This window comes from Zingiber officinale, chromosome 4B (assembly GCF_018446385.1).
Source record: "Zingiber officinale cultivar Zhangliang chromosome 4B, Zo_v1.1, whole genome shotgun sequence".
In the NCBI taxonomy this organism is placed as follows: domain Eukaryota; kingdom Viridiplantae; phylum Streptophyta; class Magnoliopsida; order Zingiberales; family Zingiberaceae; genus Zingiber; species Zingiber officinale.
This window is the reverse complement of record NC_055993.1, coordinates 106,754,443-106,772,783: the sequence shown is the minus strand read 5'-3', so window position 1 is coordinate 106,772,783 and position 18,341 is coordinate 106,754,443. Positions and strand designations below refer to the sequence as shown.

The following is an 18,341-nucleotide window of genomic DNA, read 5'->3' as shown; positions in this document are numbered from 1 at the left end:
GGGCTATCTCCGAGGAGGTTTGGAATAGGGTACGATGGAAGGGGATTGGTACGGGCGGCGCTTCCCCTAGCGTGTCGGTCAGCCTTCTATTTTGTCCCCATACAGAGAGTTGTTCCGCTCGGTCTTCATGCCCCGCTCGTCCTGCTGCTGATGTCGCGGGCCGCGGCGCTAGCCGATCGACTAACGCTTGTTGTTGTTGTTATTGCTTGATCATTTTTACCGCTCGGGCTTGCACGAGCATGTCAAGCTCTTTTTGGGTGAGCGTCACGGTGGTTAGTTGTCCAGCGTCCTCCATCTTCTCGGCTCGGATGCAGGCTACGCTCCCACAGACGACGCCAAATATGATCCTGTCCGAAAGTCGATGAGATGGATGCTGGGGATGTGACGCTCCCGTTGACCTCCTGTGGACTTCGCTCTGACCTACAACACAAGTGGCGTTAGTGCTGAGCCAGGGAAGGGGGCCCTGGCGATGGCACTCCAACGCTTAAGTCAGTCTCTGGCGAAGAAGAAGAAGCAGTAAGCGGAGCAATAAAAAAACTGTAGCGCAACAGTAAAATATCGTCTACCTCTGCCGATGCTTGAACCTCCATTTATATAGAGTTCTTGTAGCGCGTGTGCATACTTCCCAAGGCGGGTATGCACCCCCGAGTTTTCCTTGAAAAGACTCGTCAATAAACTGTCCCTAACACAGTAGCTTAATGGGCCGAGCATATCTCTGAAATGACAGTGGAAGATTTCGCCGTACGATTATCTGTCTGACCATGCCGTCTGTCGGCGACACTAGCTCCCAAAAGGATGTCAAAAGATATCCTATTGTGTTTATTGCTTGGCCGAGTGGAATAGTCGCTCGGCCGGAATTCCGCCTTCCGCGTGTTATCTGTTGCTAGGCCGAGCGGGATAGTCGCTCGATCGAAATTCCGCCTTCCGCGTGCTCTGTTGCTGGGATAGCTGCTCGGCCGGAAATCCACTATCCGCGTGCTTTGTTGTTGGGTCAAACGGGATAGTTGCTCGACCGGAAGTTCACTCTCCGCATGCTCTGCTGCTGGGCCGAGCGGGATAGCCGCTCGGCCGGAAGTCCATTGTCTGCATGCTCGGTTGATGTCGAGTCTGCTGCTAGATCGAGTGGAAGAGCCGCTCGGCCCGATTTCTGCATACTGCTCCCTTTGTTCTCTTATTTGAGCGTCGGGTGCTCAGCTCATGACCGAGTCAAAGGTGATATCGGATCGGATCTTTCTCTTCCCGATCGAGACATGCTCGTCCGATCGACAAATGACTTCTAAATGTTGACCATCTTGATTTTGACCTTCACCATAACAATAAGATAAGATTCCTCATTATCACCGCATCAAATTACTTTGAATGACAAATTGAACTTGTGATTTCTGTTCCATTTTCCATTTACTTAATGATTTTTTTACTTCGTATCTCTTCTCCTAAACACAGTGGTCGAAGTCGACGATCACCTTCCAAATTAATCTATTAGAAGAATTGGATACATGGGCTATTAAAAAAATAATACTAACACACATGAAAATCCACATGAGCAACTCTAATAAATGCATGCATTAGACCTTCATAATTCTGAAACATCAAAACCTTTGTGATAATTGCACAACATTTATGACCTTTCACGTGCATGCATTCAATGCCTTCCCCTCATTTAAATTCCCCTCCTCCAACCCTAAAGTAAAGACCACGCCATTGCCTGAAACTTCTCTGTAGCAAAACCCTCGGAGTTCCAACTGATCAAGAGAAGGAGACGATGAGAGGCTGGCAAGGGCTTGGCGTGGTGGACACCATCTACGAAGAAGAAGAAGAAGAAGACGAAGACGAAGACGAAGACGACGAGAGCTTCAATTCCCTCTCCTTCACGCCTTGTGCAAGTTTGAGTCTCACGCCTTCACCTGATCCATCCCTAGAGAGGAGTGTGAAAGAATGGTATGCAAATCTTCTGTTGTTTGTTTCTCCAAGTTTATTTCCATCTCGATTACGATTTATTTAGAATTTTTCACCTTGATTTTTTAAGGACGCAGGCGACCGGAGTGAAGCCCGATGTTGTCGTCCAAGTTAACGGCGACTTGTTCCATCTTCACAGGGTACGTTATGAAAGTCGATCGATGAGGATTTTTCAGGTCAAAAGAGGAAAATATTGATTGCACGCGTTCTGTATTTGCTGCGACGATGCAATTACTTTTTTCGTTATATTCCGTGCATTTGTTTTTGGCAAAGATCTTTCTTATTGGTCGAGATTTTGGCAAGGATTTAATGGCTGCGTTGATCGTAATTAGTATTATCTTTTTCCGGATCCGTTCCATTACAGGAGCCGTTAGTATCGCACAGCGGTTACTTTGAGCGGCACTTGGCGGCGAGCAGCGCGGTCGCCGTCTCCCCGCCCTCCAGCATGACCGCGGAGACGTTCGCCGGAGTGGCCGGCTTCTGCTACGGCTGCCGCGTGGCGCTGTCGCAGACCAACCTAGCGGCTGTCTGGGTCGCGGCGGAGTGGCTGCAGATGGGAGGCAACGACACGGGGCTCGTCGCGCAGGCGGAGAGCTACTTCCACCGGGAGGTGGTCACTTCCGGCGAGGATCCTGCTGCGACGGTGCTCCGCTCCTGCGCGGCGTTCCAGCTGTCGCCGGAGGCGGAGGCAGCGGCGGCTGCGGAGGTCGCCGCTTCGTGCGTGGAGGCGCTGGCGGCGTCGGGCGGCGGCGGCGACGGGAGATGGACGGAGGATTTGGCGGCGCTGTCGGTCGAGCAGTTCAGGCGGCTCGCGGCTGCGATACGGGTGCGGCATATGCTCGACCACGATTTGCTCTACCGTATAGTTAACCATTATCTCATTGTAAGTTATTTTTTTTAATTTTTAATCCAAGTATTTAAGTTGATTAATTTTAGAGGCGATCATAAAAATTTGTCATCCACCACTAAAATAAATCCAAGAAAATAAATCTAAAAAAGAGGCCTGGCATCGTTCTCTTACCATATAACAATTGTTATTCATGCCTTTTAATTTTCATTATCAATTTCGATTCGAAAGTAAACTCTTTAAACAGAAGAGATACTGATGCTCATTTAACTCTTTGTTGGGCCACATTCCATACAGTATTAATGAGGGTGAGAAACAGTACAATGAAGTGGAGATTGAAATTTGAATTCAGAAGGAAAAAAAAAAATAGAAGAGGCAGATGTAAATTTCATATATAATTGATGGAGTTTCCTCAACAAGATCATCTATGGAGTTTACTTTCAGCATTGTGCCATGTGCTGATCCTTCAAAAAATTTATGAACTCACCTAAAATCACACGTGTATCTGATCCCAACTTTACTCTGTTCGCTGGATCTACGCTGCAGGGTCATGATGGCGAGCTGACGGAGGAGGAGAAGGTCCGGATCTGCTCCAATATCAATTGCATGAATCTTTCGCCGGGCGTGCTTGTTCACTTGGTCCAGAACCCGTGCCTCCCCGTCCGCTTCGTCGTCCAGGCCATGCTCGTGGAGCAACTCCACACCCGGCGCCTCATCCTCGACCGCGCTGCCGTGGCTTGCCTCGGGGACCGCGGCGCCGGTGAGGACGACGACATAGGAGACGCGGTGGAGCGTGTGCAGCCGCCGCCCACTCTGGGGGCGATCCTGCAGCGCGACGCGGCGCGCCGGCACGCGTCGCAAATCCGCGCAGCGGCGGAGGCCACTAGCCTCCGCATCGAGAGCCTGGAGCGCGACCTCAGCGGCCTCAGGCAGAGGCTACGGTGGTCGGAGGAGAAGCGAGCGGATATGGAGTCCGTCCGGTCGTCCAGCTTCCGCATCGTTCGCGGCGCTGAGGCGGACGAGGAACTGGTGTTGACGGCGGGCAAGGGGAGCGCCCCGAGGAGCGGCGGGCTTGGGCGGAGGTTGATGCGGGGGCTAAGGCAGCTGTTCCAGAAGACGCCGGAAGCGGGCGGCCAGGAGTCAAGCGCCAGAAGCGCAGGCCGTGACGTGGAGGTGGCGGGCAAGGTGCGGCGCGGCCACCGAAGAAATAACTCCTTTAGTTGATTTTCTTGCGCTGTTTTTCTCTTGCGTGATAACAATATTTTCAAAATTTTAAAAGGAAAGGCATAACAATATTTTCGGGGTTAATGTCAAAATGTATCACAACTAGGTTTGGATGGGTGTTAACTTGAAAAAAATAAAAAATAAAAAATATTATAGCTTAGCCTCGAACAATGGCACACCGGCACGCGTCTTCTTAATTTTTTCAAAGTTTCAACTTAGTCGAATTAACAAATAATTTTTTTAAAAAGGCTGGATAGATGAATATTACCAACTAAAATAAAACATATATTATACTATAGTTTTTCTGATTTATTTTGATAAATGAAAAACTTTCATAATATTATATTATAATTTTTATCCCGATTTATCTTGATGTCAAAAATAATAATAATAAAATATTACAATTTTTGTCCTAACTAAGTTGGTATTTAAATAGTAAACTTATATCATGGCTAAGAATTTAAATCATGACTGTGATAAATAATCCTTCCATTTAAAACCGCTTAATACTTGATTTATCAATCTTCATCTCATCACGAGCTAGACAATGCACTAAGCATCAATTAAAATATTATATTTTTCCCATGCGCATAGTTATGTAGTAAAGCAGCGGGGGCTCTTTTTCAAAACCTAGTGATATTTTCCCGAGAGTTCGAATTTTACCTTGGATATTTTTGAATGCCCTTGAATTGTCTAATAATTAGGCTATGTTTAATTGAGTGTAATGTAATCTAACTTATAATGTAATCAAATTTGTAATGTAATCTTGATTACATTACTACATTTGTAAATGTAATGTATGTAATATTTGATTACAAGGATGATTACATTCTTTTGTTTGGTATATATTATTTTTTATCAGGAATGTAATTTGTATTATTATAAAATGACAAAAATGTCCTACGACCTCTACTGACGACCGACGGTCGACGGCGGCCGGCGGTCGGCGGCCAGCGGCAGCGGTCGACGGTGGAGGGCGGGGGCCGACGGTGGACTAAGGGTATATTCAGTATTTAAATTTTGGTGGGACGATGACCTCGTAATGTAATCGGATTACATAACATTTGCTTTGTAATCCAGATTACAAAACTTCACTACATTTTATAATCCAGATTATATTACATTACAAGTTTAAAAGTGAAACAAACAAAATAATCTACCTTGTAATGTAATCAAGATTACATTATAAGGTAAATTACGTCCTACCAAATACAGCCTCAGTGATATTGGATCTTCTCTATTATTCTTCTGGGCTTTTCAAATTTATTTGGCTGACGGTTCATGGAATCGGATCATTTTATTTTTAAAATTAATTGGATGGCAAGTGAGAGTTGGATATCTTGTTAAAAAAAAAAATATAAATATTATATGTTTTAATAAATCTATCAGAATTTGATGTGCCATGTTACAGTTTGTTTTTTTACCCAATTTTAAAGATTTTTTTTTTTAATTTGGTTTTTGACGTTTTTAACAGAGAGTTTAAAGGGCTGAGGGTGTTTTTGGAAAAGAGAGCCACGTTTGAACCTAACGTTAAGGGCGCATTTGGCTCGGAATTATGTTGATAATTTTAATTATCTATCTAAGATTATCAATAAAATCTTTATTTATTTAAGTAATTAACGATTCCGAAGTCATAATTGACACATCAGCAATTTAGGTATCTAATCCGGAATCGAAAAATTTCAGGAAAGCGAAGTTTTTTTTGATTCTGGGTTAATGATTTTTTAAAGATAAAATTAACCTCTAATTTTTATTGATTGTGACAAAAAAAACCTTACAAATTTATCAAATATCAATTTGCCACCGACGCTGGAAAACCCAAACGAAAACCCACCCCGTGTTCGCGTGTTCCCTGCCTTAGCGCGGCGGCGATCCTCCTTGCGGCGATCCTCCGTGTGGCGAACCTCCTTGCAGCGATCCTCTTGCGGCGATCTAGCAGCGTTCTTCCCTGTCGCGAAGACATCCACACTCGCGAACTCTTTTCCCCTTCGCGAAGAGCCCTAGCGGCTTCCCCCTCGGAAGGCGTCCCACTAGCAAACATTCCCCACTCCTCTTCTTGAAAAGGTATGATCTTCAACCTCCGTTTGCATGGAGAGACATTTTAAAGTAGGTTTGCTAGCTTGTACTTCATCCAAGGAAAATGCAAAACTCAGATCATTGTGCTTCCTTAGTTGATCAACAATAGGTGAACAAAGATCATTCACAATTTCACAAGGTTTGATTTGACAAAAAATGTCATCTGATTTTTTTCGATTTTGATGTATGGATCCATGGCAGCAAGGTTTGTCCAACTTGTTTCATAGGAAAATCCTAAGGAACAGAGCCTAACCTGATTTAACTCACCAATTTTCACAACCTGACCAAATTTAACCGATTTTTTGTCAATCTTATCAATAGTAACATACAATAATGACGAAATTAAAATATAATTGTAAAATTAGCTACATGAAATTAACATGATTTCACTAAACCAGTTTTGCTAGATTGACATATGAAGCATATTTTAAATTGACATATTGTCTTGGTTAATGCAAGTTTTCTTTGGTACAGATTTGATGGGTTGGGTAACGTACAATGTTAAATGATAAATTGTTATGAGTTGTCAAAAGTTGCCATTATTATTGAGATTAAATGGTCAAAACATTTGTATTTGTCGTAGTAGGATTGTTTGATCAACAAAGTCAAAATGGTATGAATTGAAGAGTAAATGATAGAGTTAGAAGACAAATTAGAAGAGTAAATGAATTGAAAGTTGAATGTGCACAGGTAAAGCAAGCTTGTGATAGAATCAGCATGTACCAGTAAGCATCCAATGACTTACAAGAAATTGAAGAAACTATAATGCCTAGGAAAGAGCAAATAAACAGAATGCTAAACAAACTAACATGAATTTATTGAATCTAATCAATTACAAGAATTATCAGAAGATCAAATATGAATCTCAGAGTCCAAAATATCTGAAACACAACATAGAATGACAGCTCAATAGACTATTACATTATACAAGCACTGAATAGGAAGGAAAAACTTTATGCAACTTAGTAATTGAGCTTGAATTGACTTCTCACTGGGGCATTTGAGCATGAATAACTAGAAAAAAACTTAGAAGCGTAGAAGAGAGGATAGGGAACCTGAAAATGTGGGTATGAAGAGTGAAAGAGAGACTTCAGTGGAAGGAGGATGCAGGAAAGATGTAGCCAGAGTTACATATGGCAGTGATGAGGAACATAAATGGGGATCACATTGCTGCAGGGGCAGTGGATGAGAATGGTTGGAGGGGTGTACTATTTTTAGGTTTTGTATTCAAATATTATTACATCTAGATCAGTTTGATTAATAGATCACCAATCTAGGTTTTAACTAACCATAGCATAGTTATAAAAAATCAAACTGGAAACAAACTAGAAGAGCTAGGTCATTGGTTCATTGTTTAAACCAGTTGATCAATTGGTTAAATTTTAGATAGATCCAATAATTAACCTGGAAGAGTTAACTGGTCAGACCAACCCAGATTAACCGATTGAATTGTTTATCTTTCACAACCATCCTAAAATTTCATAATGAAAAATCATCATTATACATTGTATATAGTAACCATAACAACAATAGCAACTGTCACAGTACCAAATAGGATTCAATTATAACTAGTATAAAATAAACCAATTTACAAAGACCGAGGGAATAAATATTGATAAAAAAACTAGCCAGACAAACACAAGGATAACCAATTCAGCAAAGTCAAATGCTAACATATCGTTTGCAAAATCAAAATGACACTGACGTCTTCAATTTTTCTGACCCAAACAATCAAGTATAATGACACCTAAAATTAAAGTTGCACAATTGTACCTACACAATTAACCAACAGATTATCAATCTATACCTGCTGGTACTTAAAAACTTCAAAAGTAAATTTACTGCCAAGTGAGGAGGAGGAACTCAAAACTTTAAATCATAGTGACAAGCTTACCATTCATTCCTTACCAGATTGCAACTTAAAATCTGAATTTAAAGACAATAAAACAGAAAACCACTTACCGGTGCTTGATATCTGAGCAGGCAACCTTGTGCCGAGTCTGGTAGTCTCTGTTCTCACTTCGGCACTTGTTCAAAATAGGGGAAGTCAAACAGCGACAGACAACGCCAACCGATGGACCAATCTAATCAACAGTTGGACTCATGTCCGTAATAGGGCAAAGGCGAGAAGGAAAAGAGATCAAATGAGGATATAAAAGAAGATTTGGACCAGAAGAAGGTATCGTTCACTGTTCCGGCAGCCGGATCATATGTTGGCGGAAAAGGTTTTGCGGGTTTAGCGAGAAGGGGGAGGCAAGATCGAGTCGTCTCGTGAGACCGAGAGGTGCAACAACGGCTAGGGCTTGGTAGATTTGGCATGCATCAATCTTAAAGGCGTAGGCGGAATGCGGAACAGAAGCGGGATCGGACTGCCTTGAGGCGGCGGCGACGGAGGAGGTAGACGAGGAGGGGTCTTCTAATAAATTATCTGGATAATTAATCCAGAAATAATAGTTTATTAGTAAAATATCCAGTTAATTTATTAGAAGACCCCTCCTCGTCTTCCTCCTCCTCCGCCGCCGCCTCAGGGCAGTCCGATCCCTCTTCTGTTCCGCGTTCCGCCTACGCCTTAAAGATTGATGCATGCCAAATCTACCAAACCCTAGCCGTTGTTGCACCTCTCGGTCTCACGAGACGACTCGATCTTGCCTCCCCCTTCTCGCTAAACCCGCAAAACCTTTTCCGCCAACACATGATCCGGTTGCCGGAACAGTGAACGATACCTTCTTCTGGTTCAAATCTTCTTTTATATCCTCATTTGATCTCTTTTCCTTCTCGCCTTTGTCCTATTACGGACATGAGTCCAACTGTTGATTAGATTGGTCCATCGGTTGGCGTTGCCTGTCGCAGTTTGACTTCCCCTATTTCGAACAAGTGCCGAAGTGAGAACAGAGATTACCGGACTCGGCACAAGGTTGCCTGCTCAGTTTTCTGTTTTATTGTCTTTAAATTCGGATTTTAAGTTGCAATCTGGTAAGGAATGAATGGTAAGCTTGTCACTATGATTTAAAGTTTTGAGTTCCTCCTCCTCACTTGGCAGTAAATTTTAACTTTTGAAGTTTTTAAGTACCAGCATGTATAGATTGATAATCTGTTGGTTAACTGTGTAGGTACAATTGTGCAACTTTAATTTTAGGTGCCATTATACTTGATTGTTTGGGTCAGAAAAATTGAAGACGTCAGTGTCATTTTGATTTTGCAAACGATATGTTAGCATTTGACTTTGTTGAATTGGTTATCCTTGTGTTTGTCTGGCTAGTTTTTTTATCAATATTTATTCCCTCGGTCTTTGTAAATTGGTTTATTTTATACTAGTTATAATTGAATCCTACAATGTATAATGATGATTTTTCATTATGAAATTTTAGGATGGTTGTGAAAGGTAAACAATTCAATCGGTTAATCTGGGTTGGTCTGACCAGTTAACTCTTCCAGGTTAATTATTGGATCTATCTAAAATTTAACCAATTGATCAACTGGTTTAAACAATGAACCAATGACCTAGCTCTTCTAGTTTGTTTCCAGTTTGATTTTTTATAACTATGCTATGGTTAGTTAAAACCTAGATTGGTGATCTATTAATCAAACTGATCTAGATGTAATAATTTTTGAATACAGAACCTAAAAATAGTACACCCCTCCAACCATTCTCATCCACTGCCCCCTGCAGCAATGTGATCCCCATTTATGTTCCTCATCACTGCCATATGTAACTCTGGCTACATCTTTCCTGCATCCTCCTTCCACTGAAGTCTCTCTTTCACTCTTTATACCCACATTTTCAGGTTCCCTATCCTCTCTTCTACGCTTCTAAGTTTTTTTCTAGTTATTCATGCTCAAATGCCCCAGTGAGAAGTCAATTCAAGCTCAATTACTAAGTTGCATAAAGTTTTTCCTTCCTATTTAGTGCTTGTATAATGTAATATAGTCTATTGAGCTGCCATTCTATGTTGTGTTTCAGATATTTTTGAACTCTGAGATTCATATTTGATCTTCTGATAATTCTTGTAATTGATTAGATTCAATAAATTCATGTTAATTTGTTTAGCATTCTGTTTATTTGCTCTTTCCTAGGCATTATAGTTTCTTCAATTTCTTGTAAGTCATTGGATGCTTACTGGTACATGCTGATTCTATCACAAGCTTGCTTTACCTGTGCACATTCAACTTTCAATTCATTTACTCTTCTAATTTGTCTTCTAACTCTATCATTGGGTGTAGATGGGATTATATAGTGAATTTTTTTATTACCTTAGTTATGTCTTGCAGATTTTAGCAAACTTATAATTTACGACAGTATAATTTAACTTCCTTTACATTGAAAGGTTCATAGATCATTCATGTGTAATAGTATACTATTATCTTTATGAAATACCTAGAATTTTATTTTATTTATAAAAGAATTTGCAATTTTTATATATTTGTTTTGGAGAAATGAGTATAAGAATTAAGACACTGCTATTGTGGCCTATGGTCAAACATGGACTGATATATGTGTTTCCAAATTTCTATTTCATTCTCCTCATACCTCACGGCTGTTTTTGCGGCATCAACAGCCAAGGCAAGATGGGGAAGAAGCAACACAGTAAAGATCGGATGTATATAACAAAAACTGAGTGGGCAACTGAGTGGGGTGGTGCCAAATCTAAAGATAACTCTTTACCCTTCAAACAATTACCCTTTTACTGCTGCTCGTATGCTCCAACTCCAAAGATTTCAATTTTATTTTTATGTTACCTCCTCAAATTTTTAGTATATTTATGCTCGTTTACAGGCTTACTTTCTTACCATTTGAAGACCCAGTTTGTACTTCTGACGGCAGTGTGTTTGATCTGATGTGAGTCATCTTGTAAAATAATGTTAGTTTTGTGTATCTTCTATTAGATTTACAATGAAAGAAATTATTTATTTTTTTTTAACATTGGATACAGGAGTATAGTCCCTTATATCAAGAAATATGGTAAGCATCCTATTTCTGGAGCTGCTCTCAGAGAAGAAGATCTAATTCCTCTTACTTTCCACAAGAATCCTGATGGTAAACTCATGATGATTTTAATCCTTTTATATAGTTTTTTTCAATTTCTTTCTTCTTCATTACAACATTTTGGGTTTAGTAACAGGATATTCTCCATGACACACCAAAATACAAGTAAAATATGATCATATAATGAGTTCCTATATTATATTATTCATTTAAAGGCAGGATCATTTCAGGGAACTATCTGAACGCATATTACTGCTAATAGATGAAGAAAAAGTTAGTGCTGATTTTCATAATAATAATATTTATACTACATGGCATGCAGTAGTGGATAAGATTAGGAATGTTCCAAAATCAATTGTTTAGATGGTGCATTAGTAGAAAGTAACTTCATGAGAGAGTTGGCGGTGATGTGGTTTAAAGTGCTGGCATAAAAAGCATGCTAAAATATATGAGCAAATTGTAAAATGAAGAAATTGAGTAATTGTAAAGTAGCTGATATTGGATTTCAAGAAATTGTTATTTCAATAAAGTTCAGAATTTTGGATAGCATTTTTAATAAGTTAGTAACTAAATACAGGAAAGAAAGGTATTGTCAGGGAAAGGAAATGCAAAACCATTGGTGATTTTGAATGAGTAAAAGGTAAAAAAAAAAAAAAAAAAAAAAAAATCAAAAGTTCGTGTTGATGATAAAGAAATTATGGTAAGATAGAAAAATATTTCTGCATAATATTTAATAAACTTACAAAAGAATAGATTTTGATAGTAAAGCTTGTGATAATCATAATTGTGTTCATAAGTGAAACCAAACAAAGTAGAGCAGCTTATAAAGAAAATAAAACTAGCTAAGAACATTTTTTCTGATAGCTCCCTGTTGAATTTTGAAAGAATTTAGAACTGTCACACATAGGAATTGAATGTTGGAATTGTGAAGATTGATTGCTAGGTTTGCGGCGGTGATTAATAGAATGTGGTGAATGATTTTCATCTATCACAGTACTTGGTCTTCCGTTTCTCGAGAAAATCTCTTTGAAATTCCAAAAGATGGAGACCACATTTGCTGTAGTCTTCATCTAGCAATCCACTTCCTTATGGTTCTTTAGTTGACTCTCTTATTCTACATAACAGTATAAGAACAGTGTGCGTTGATATTTAGACTACAGAATCGGTTAAGCTATTATACGAGGAAAAGAAGAATACATAAACACAAGTAATTCATGTCAGCACTTATATCCTAATATCAACAATTAGCTTTATCTCTTGTTTTAGTTACAAGAATTTTTCCAAAAAAACATTTTTTTTACCTTTCACAGGTTAGAGAGCATATTGCTTTTATACTGTACCTATTGCAAAAGTCAAGGTTGGGCGATTGTGAAACTACATGTTTGACTTCCTCAATTATGCTATCCTTAGTTTTCGCTTTTCAGTTGTTTTTGGCTGTACTTTCAAATCTTCTGTATTCGGAGCTTGTGTCTTTTTAAAGGTTTCTACTATAAACCATTAACAGATTGGTTACTTTCTTAATACAGGGGAATACCAGTGCCCAGTTCTTAACAAAGTTTTTACAGAATTTACACATATAATCACTGTTAAAACTACAGGAAATGTTTTCTGTTATGAGGTATGTTGGTACAGATGTCTCACTCCTCTGACGCTTCCCCATTTTTTTTTATATTACGTGTTTAATTCCTCATTTTGGTTTGTTCATGTAGGCGATTAAAGAATTAAACCTCAAAACAAAAAACTGGAAAGAGTTGCTTACAGATGAGCCGTTTACTAAGGATGATTTAATAACAATCCAGGTATGCCGTTCAAAAGAATGCTTCTGCATTTTTGGGTCTTCTGTTAGATAAACTGATGTAGTTTCCTGATGCTATTGCAGAATCCCAATGCACTCGATAGCAAGGTTCTGTCTGATTTTGATCATGTTAGAAATAATCTGGCAGTTGATAATGAAGGTAAATATGTTAGTTTCTAGATAATGTAACTCTTGATAGATGGGAATTAAGTGGTTCCGTTATTCTTGTTTTCATAGATTTGAAGAAAATGAGTGAAGATCCAACCTACAACATTAATATATCTGGTGATATTAAGCAAATGCTTCAAGAACTAGGAACTGAAAAGGGGAAGTTGGTTGCACTGCATGGCGGAGGTGGAGAAAAGGCAAAAAAAGAACGAGCTGCTGCACTATCTGCTATTCTAGAATCAAGATCGCGTGTGAAAGAAGATTCACAATCTGGTGCAAATGGAGACTCCAAACCTGTTCAGTCCTTTAGCATTGTAGATGTTGCATCTGCTTCTGTTCATGGGAGAAGTGCAGCTGCAGCAAAATCAGCTTCTAGTGATAAGACAACTGCTCGAATTGCTTTGCACATGGCAGGTGAACGGGTGCCTGTAAATGCTAAGCTTGTATGCCCACTTTTCTATGGTTAATTTATTTTTATTTTTTTACAATATTTATCTGCACATGTACCATTGACTTCTGGCATGTTTCTGGCTTCATTTGTAATGTGGATAGGTCCTCGTTCGTGTATTATTTTAACACCTAATGGGAGATGTTGACAATTTCAGGTTAAAAGCCGTTTTACCACTGGTGCTGCCTCGCGTTCATTCACCTCTACTGCTTATGATCCAGTTACACAAAACGAATTCGAATATGTCAAAGTTGAAAAGAATCCAAAGAAGAAAGGATATATTCAGTTGCACACAACCCATGGAGACTTAAATCTAGAGCTACATTGTGACATAACTCCCAGAGCATGTGAAAACTTTATTACACATTGTGAAAACAGTTATTATAATGGTGTAGCTTTCCACCGCAGCATTAGGTGAGTGTCTTTGATGCAACACATTCTCAGCTTCTATTTCCTTAATGAATTCAGAAAATTTACAAATCCTGTTCTGTAGGAATTTCATGATTCAAGGAGGTGATCCCACAGGTACTGGAAGGGGAGGACAGTCCATCTGGGGTAAGCCTTTCAAAGATGAGTTGAATTCAAAATTACTACACTCAGGAAGGGGTATTCTCAGCATGGCCAACAGTGGACCCCATACCAATGGTTCCCAGTTCTTCATTCTTTACAAGTCAGCCAGCCATTTGAATTTTAAGCACACAGTGTTTGGTTCTGTTGTTGGTGGTTTGAACACGCTTACTGCAATGGAAAAGGTTCCTGTTGATGATGATGATAGGCCTATGGTGAGCAATCATTTTTCCTGGCTTTTTATTTTAGTTTGTGTGATGCTTTACTAAATCAACTTTTCCCAGTTGATCATCCTTAGTTTAGTTTTGAAGTACATGTTTAATCTTGTTCTGTTTGGCTAGTATCTGATCTGTTCTTCAAGCTTTTTTGTTTTATTGCTTGATGGCAAAGAAGTTTATATGACAAAATTTTTAGATTTTTTTGTCTTAAATGTTTATAGTTGATTGAATTCTTTTGTATTATACATCCTCCATAAATTTGTTTCGTGATGACCATAAAATCTGTATCACTTCGATCTACAACCTATCTTCATAGTGTTTTGTTACTGAGAATATAGAATACAACCCGAACCCATGTCTCACATCTTTGTGTTTTGATATCATGGATAACTTTAAAATCATTGCTTTATAAAAGGGTCTATCATGGTTTAAAGTGCCGTGTTGAGACGGGCGAAGCATCTTGTTCCGCCCGGTGACCGGCACCGACATGACCCCGACACCCGACTCACGACAGTTGTGACGTGTTGCACGGCCCCGTGGTTGCAATGGAGGGGTCGCTCAACCTCACAACAGCAGCCAAGGGGTTGCATAACTCTTCCGCTGCCGTCGTGGAGGTGTCGCGCGACCCTTCCACCGCTGCAGAGGGGTCGCACGACCATCGCGGTTGTGCTGGAGGAGTCACACGATCCCCACGGCCATGGCTGAGACGCAACTCGGCGGCAGCGCCGAAGTTATGCAAACTCCCGAGTGGTGTCATATTTCAGATTTTTTTTTAAATTAAACTCAGGTTAATTATTTTAATCAACTCCTAACTATGATGGAGATAATTAAAGAGATTTTATTAAACCCTAATAAAATTATCTAATTAATTTTATATTTCATTTATTTTAATTTAAAAATTATAATAAAATTTTATTTATTTATTTATTTATCTATTTTCATATTTTTTCCTTTTTTTTAAGAATATTATTTATTTTTTAATTAATATATTTTATATTTAAAAAATACCGAAACTATATCGGCATGACATGATACGGTATCGAAACCATATCGTTCCGGTCCAAGACCGAAACCTCGGCACAGTCGAAATTTTAAACCTTAGGGTCTATTGCTAAAAGTGGAATGTTTGTAATGGGATATCTGTAGATTTTGTACTTGTCTTGGTATGCAATCAGTTAGGCCTCTCAATTCCTGTTACTTATTATTCACGCTTATCCTGTCATCACTTGATCTTATCATTTAACACTGTTTTTGGCCTAAAAAAATTATTCTTTTCCATTCTATTATGTCCAGTGTGAAAAAACAATTCTTTGTAGATATGATTTGGAGATTTACAACTCCAGAAAGCCTTTTAAGAATCAGCTCATCCAGCAGTGACTGGGCTTAATTTTCTTTTCATATCTGCTATAAGGAGTCATTGTAATTTAGTTTGTTATATATTTATGTTTCTTTGGTGTAAATATTGGTCATAAGGTGGATTTGGAAGTCACACCCATTGCCACTTAGGCATTGATTGACACCCATGGGCTCATCTTGAAATGGCAATTGACAACAAACCAATGAAGTCCAATAAGAGAGCCATCCAAAAGTATTCCAAGAACCATGAATACTATATTAGCACACATTTGTTATCATCCACTAGGGTTGTTCTGAATCATGTTTCTCCAGAAAGCTGGCAACAAGTAGAGTGAGGAAGTCTGCCATGTTTAACTTGGGAAAGTTAAAGATTCCTATAATTCTTATATCTATATTTGAGGCAAATCTACTTATTGTCCCTTGATGCTGTTCCACCTTACAAGTATATTCTCCAGTATCCTATGTTTAAGAGTATATTGAACCCAAAAGGTCCTCAGTCTTACAATCACTCACCAAATACCCAAGATTTATATATACACAAAGTAAAAATTTTGTTTTGTGCCACTTGAAATAGGCACCGTGTATATTTCCAGCGAAGAGTCTAGACACGAAACACCATCAAGATAACAGCTCCAGCTCGGAGTTCTACTTGAAAGCTGAAGTCCATTGAAGGGTAATCAGCTTCTGCATTAGGGCCACTTCATGGTTTCAACAATGGAACCGTACATTGTAGTACTTAAACCCTGAAATACATTGAAGGTTGTTCAACTTTGGCATGAAGTTTTCAAGATTTCAATGATGAAATCCTACTTGGTACTTTTATTTATAACCCTGAAGTAGATTGAAGGGTGATTGACTTCAGCGTAAAGATCACTTCTTGATGATTTCAACTGTGTAGCCTTACTTTGCTTCCACAATTGCATTATTCTAGCTTAGTCACTAATTCCCGACAGCTAAATAACATTTTAAATCTTGTTTGTCAGTTCTTACTTTTATAAAAATTAGTTTCAAGTTTGAACTTGCAAATGCTGTTCTCAGCTTCCTAAAGAGCTATTGACTTCATTTTGCAACAGTAGGAATTGACAATGCATCTATGCTTGGTTTGGACTATTATGACATCAAATCTTAAGGGAAACCTTACGTCCCAGCCAACTCCAGAATGAACTTCTGTGGTTGCAGATACTGGTGATGCTGTTGGTTGACATTATAATTGAACCACAAAATTACATTTTCTACATTTTCAGCAGCCATCATTAATTTTCATGCACAGTTCGCTCACAATGCCATGACTTCTTTTCTCAACTTCTTTTTCTTCATTGTGTAAAGTCTGTTCTACATAATCACAGTAACATATTAAGATTCAGACCATATCTATTATTTAATTAATGTAATTCAGCAACTTTCTGAAGGAACTGGACAGTAGATGTCTTCTCCTGTAAAAGTGAAACATGTAATCCCTTCTGCACATCTTCAGCAACTTTCTGAAGGAACTGGACAGTAGATGTCTTCTCCTGTAAAAGTGAAACATGTTTATGGCAATAACTTGCTAAATATTGTTAACCAAATCTTTAAATACCTGTTTGTTTTTTTAGCTGTTTTGTGTTAAAGCATGATGATTCTTCCTTTTCCCTCTCCATATGATATCTGATCTTTCAACCTATAATAGTTGGCGCTGCAAAGGATCTTCATTTCATTTCTTAGATTTTGACAATAATTATTCCTTTATCTCTTATGCGGTTCCTTCTTTATCAGGAGGAGATAAAGATAACAAGTGTCACCATTTTTGTAAATCCTTATACTGAGCTAGACGAAGAGGAAGTGAAGGCTGAAGAGGAAAAACACGATCAAGAAAAAGTAAAAATTTCTATTATTTACTGTCAATTGTATATTGACATATTTTTCCTCTTTGCACAATTTTGCAAATCTTCAAGACAGTATTATTGTCCCCTACTTTTCTTAAATTTTCCAGGATAAGGTAGGTTCATGGTACAGTAAGCCAAGCGTTGGAGTGGCTGGTTCTATAGGTGTCCCTGGCGGTATCGGCAAGTACCTCAAAACAAAGACCTCCACATCCACTGATTCTTCAGCTGCCAATGTTGCAAGATCAGATGACTCAACCAAGAAGAGAAAAGTAGAGGCCTCAAATGTAGAGTTCAAGAACTTCTCTAACTGGTAAAGATATTCATGTACCAGATTAACGACTAGCCTTATGCTGAACTTGCATAGTTTTATTCCTCGATTGATCTTTCATGTCGACATGAGAGTTTCACCTAGCATGTATCAGTAGTTATATGTTTGTATGACAAATGAAATTTCCCCTTAGTTCTGATCACCTGTATTCCATCAAATATTTCATCAAGGCTATCCTGACCATGATCTCAAGATTGATTTCAGCATCCCTTCCTGTGAACAGAAGCTTTCCAAAGAAACTTAGCTGTGAAGTACAGGATTTCAATGGTAACTGCCATTAGCTTTATCAACCAATGATCGCTGTCAGACGTCTGATTAGTATTTAGCTCGATGGACGGTTTGACGATTATGGTTACTGGTTTGAAATGCCAGTTGGTTATGGTTCAGTTTACGGTTCCTGAAAGTACAAAATTATTATTATTTTTATTTTAAAAATATTTAAATATTTATATATTTTTTAAAAAATATATAAAAAGTTTTATTTTTTATTTTAAAAATATTTAAATATTTAT

At 38.7% G+C, this 18,341-nt stretch overlaps 2 protein-coding genes across 3 annotated transcripts; both read left to right on the top strand.

The window, feature by feature from the left end:
• The first annotated feature begins 1,703 nt into the window (after nucleotides 1-1,703).
• Nucleotides 1,704-4,125, top strand: LOC121977802 (BTB/POZ domain-containing protein At3g49900-like). Of its 2 annotated transcripts, none has more exons than XM_042530223.1 (4): nucleotides 1,704-1,938; nucleotides 2,027-2,096; nucleotides 2,321-2,839; nucleotides 3,350-4,125. In XM_042530223.1, exons 1-4 carry the CDS (start codon nucleotides 1,763-1,765, stop codon nucleotides 4,025-4,027), a joined length of 1,443 nt encoding a protein of 480 aa, XP_042386157.1. In that variant the 5' UTR covers nucleotides 1,704-1,762; the 3' UTR covers nucleotides 4,028-4,125. The 2 variants fall into 2 exon arrangements, with proteins under 2 accessions (XP_042386157.1, XP_042386158.1); XM_042530224.1 differs by having other exon boundaries at nucleotides 1,826-1,938; nucleotides 2,034-2,096.
• A 1,685-nt stretch (nucleotides 4,126-5,810) lies between these two features.
• On the top strand, nucleotides 5,811-18,032 carry LOC121975924 (peptidyl-prolyl cis-trans isomerase CYP65-like). Its single transcript, XM_042527858.1, has 12 exons — nucleotides 5,811-6,091; nucleotides 10,660-10,797; nucleotides 10,878-10,940; nucleotides 11,035-11,138; nucleotides 12,614-12,705; nucleotides 12,797-12,886; nucleotides 12,967-13,042; nucleotides 13,120-13,493; nucleotides 13,656-13,912; nucleotides 13,992-14,280; nucleotides 17,392-17,493; nucleotides 17,609-18,032. The coding sequence occupies exons 2-12, from the start codon at nucleotides 10,670-10,672 to the stop codon at nucleotides 17,813-17,815; spliced, it is 1,782 nt and encodes a 593-aa protein (XP_042383792.1). The 5' UTR covers nucleotides 5,811-6,091; nucleotides 10,660-10,669; the 3' UTR covers nucleotides 17,816-18,032.
• The last annotated feature ends 309 nt before the right edge of the window (nucleotides 18,033-18,341 follow it).

Bases quoted from the DNA above. Each gene is read 5' to 3' on its own strand.
- LOC121975924 (XM_042527858.1), top strand. From the start codon at position 10,670: ATGGGGAAGAAGCAACACAGTAAAGATCGGATGTATATAACAAAAACT. The intron at 12,887-12,966 runs GTATGCCGTTCA...ATGCTATTGCAG, and splicing joins ATGATTTAATAACAATCCAG to AATCCCAATGCACTCGATAG. The intron at 14,281-17,391 runs GTGAGCAATCAT...CTTCTTTATCAG, and splicing joins ATGATGATGATAGGCCTATG to GAGGAGATAAAGATAACAAG.
- LOC121977802 (XM_042530223.1), top strand. From the start codon at position 1,763: ATGAGAGGCTGGCAAGGGCTTGGCGTGGTGGACACCATCTACGAAGAA. The intron at 1,939-2,026 runs GTATGCAAATCT...TGATTTTTTAAG, and splicing joins GAGAGGAGTGTGAAAGAATG to GACGCAGGCGACCGGAGTGA. The intron at 2,840-3,349 runs GTAAGTTATTTT...TCTACGCTGCAG, and splicing joins TAGTTAACCATTATCTCATT to GGTCATGATGGCGAGCTGAC.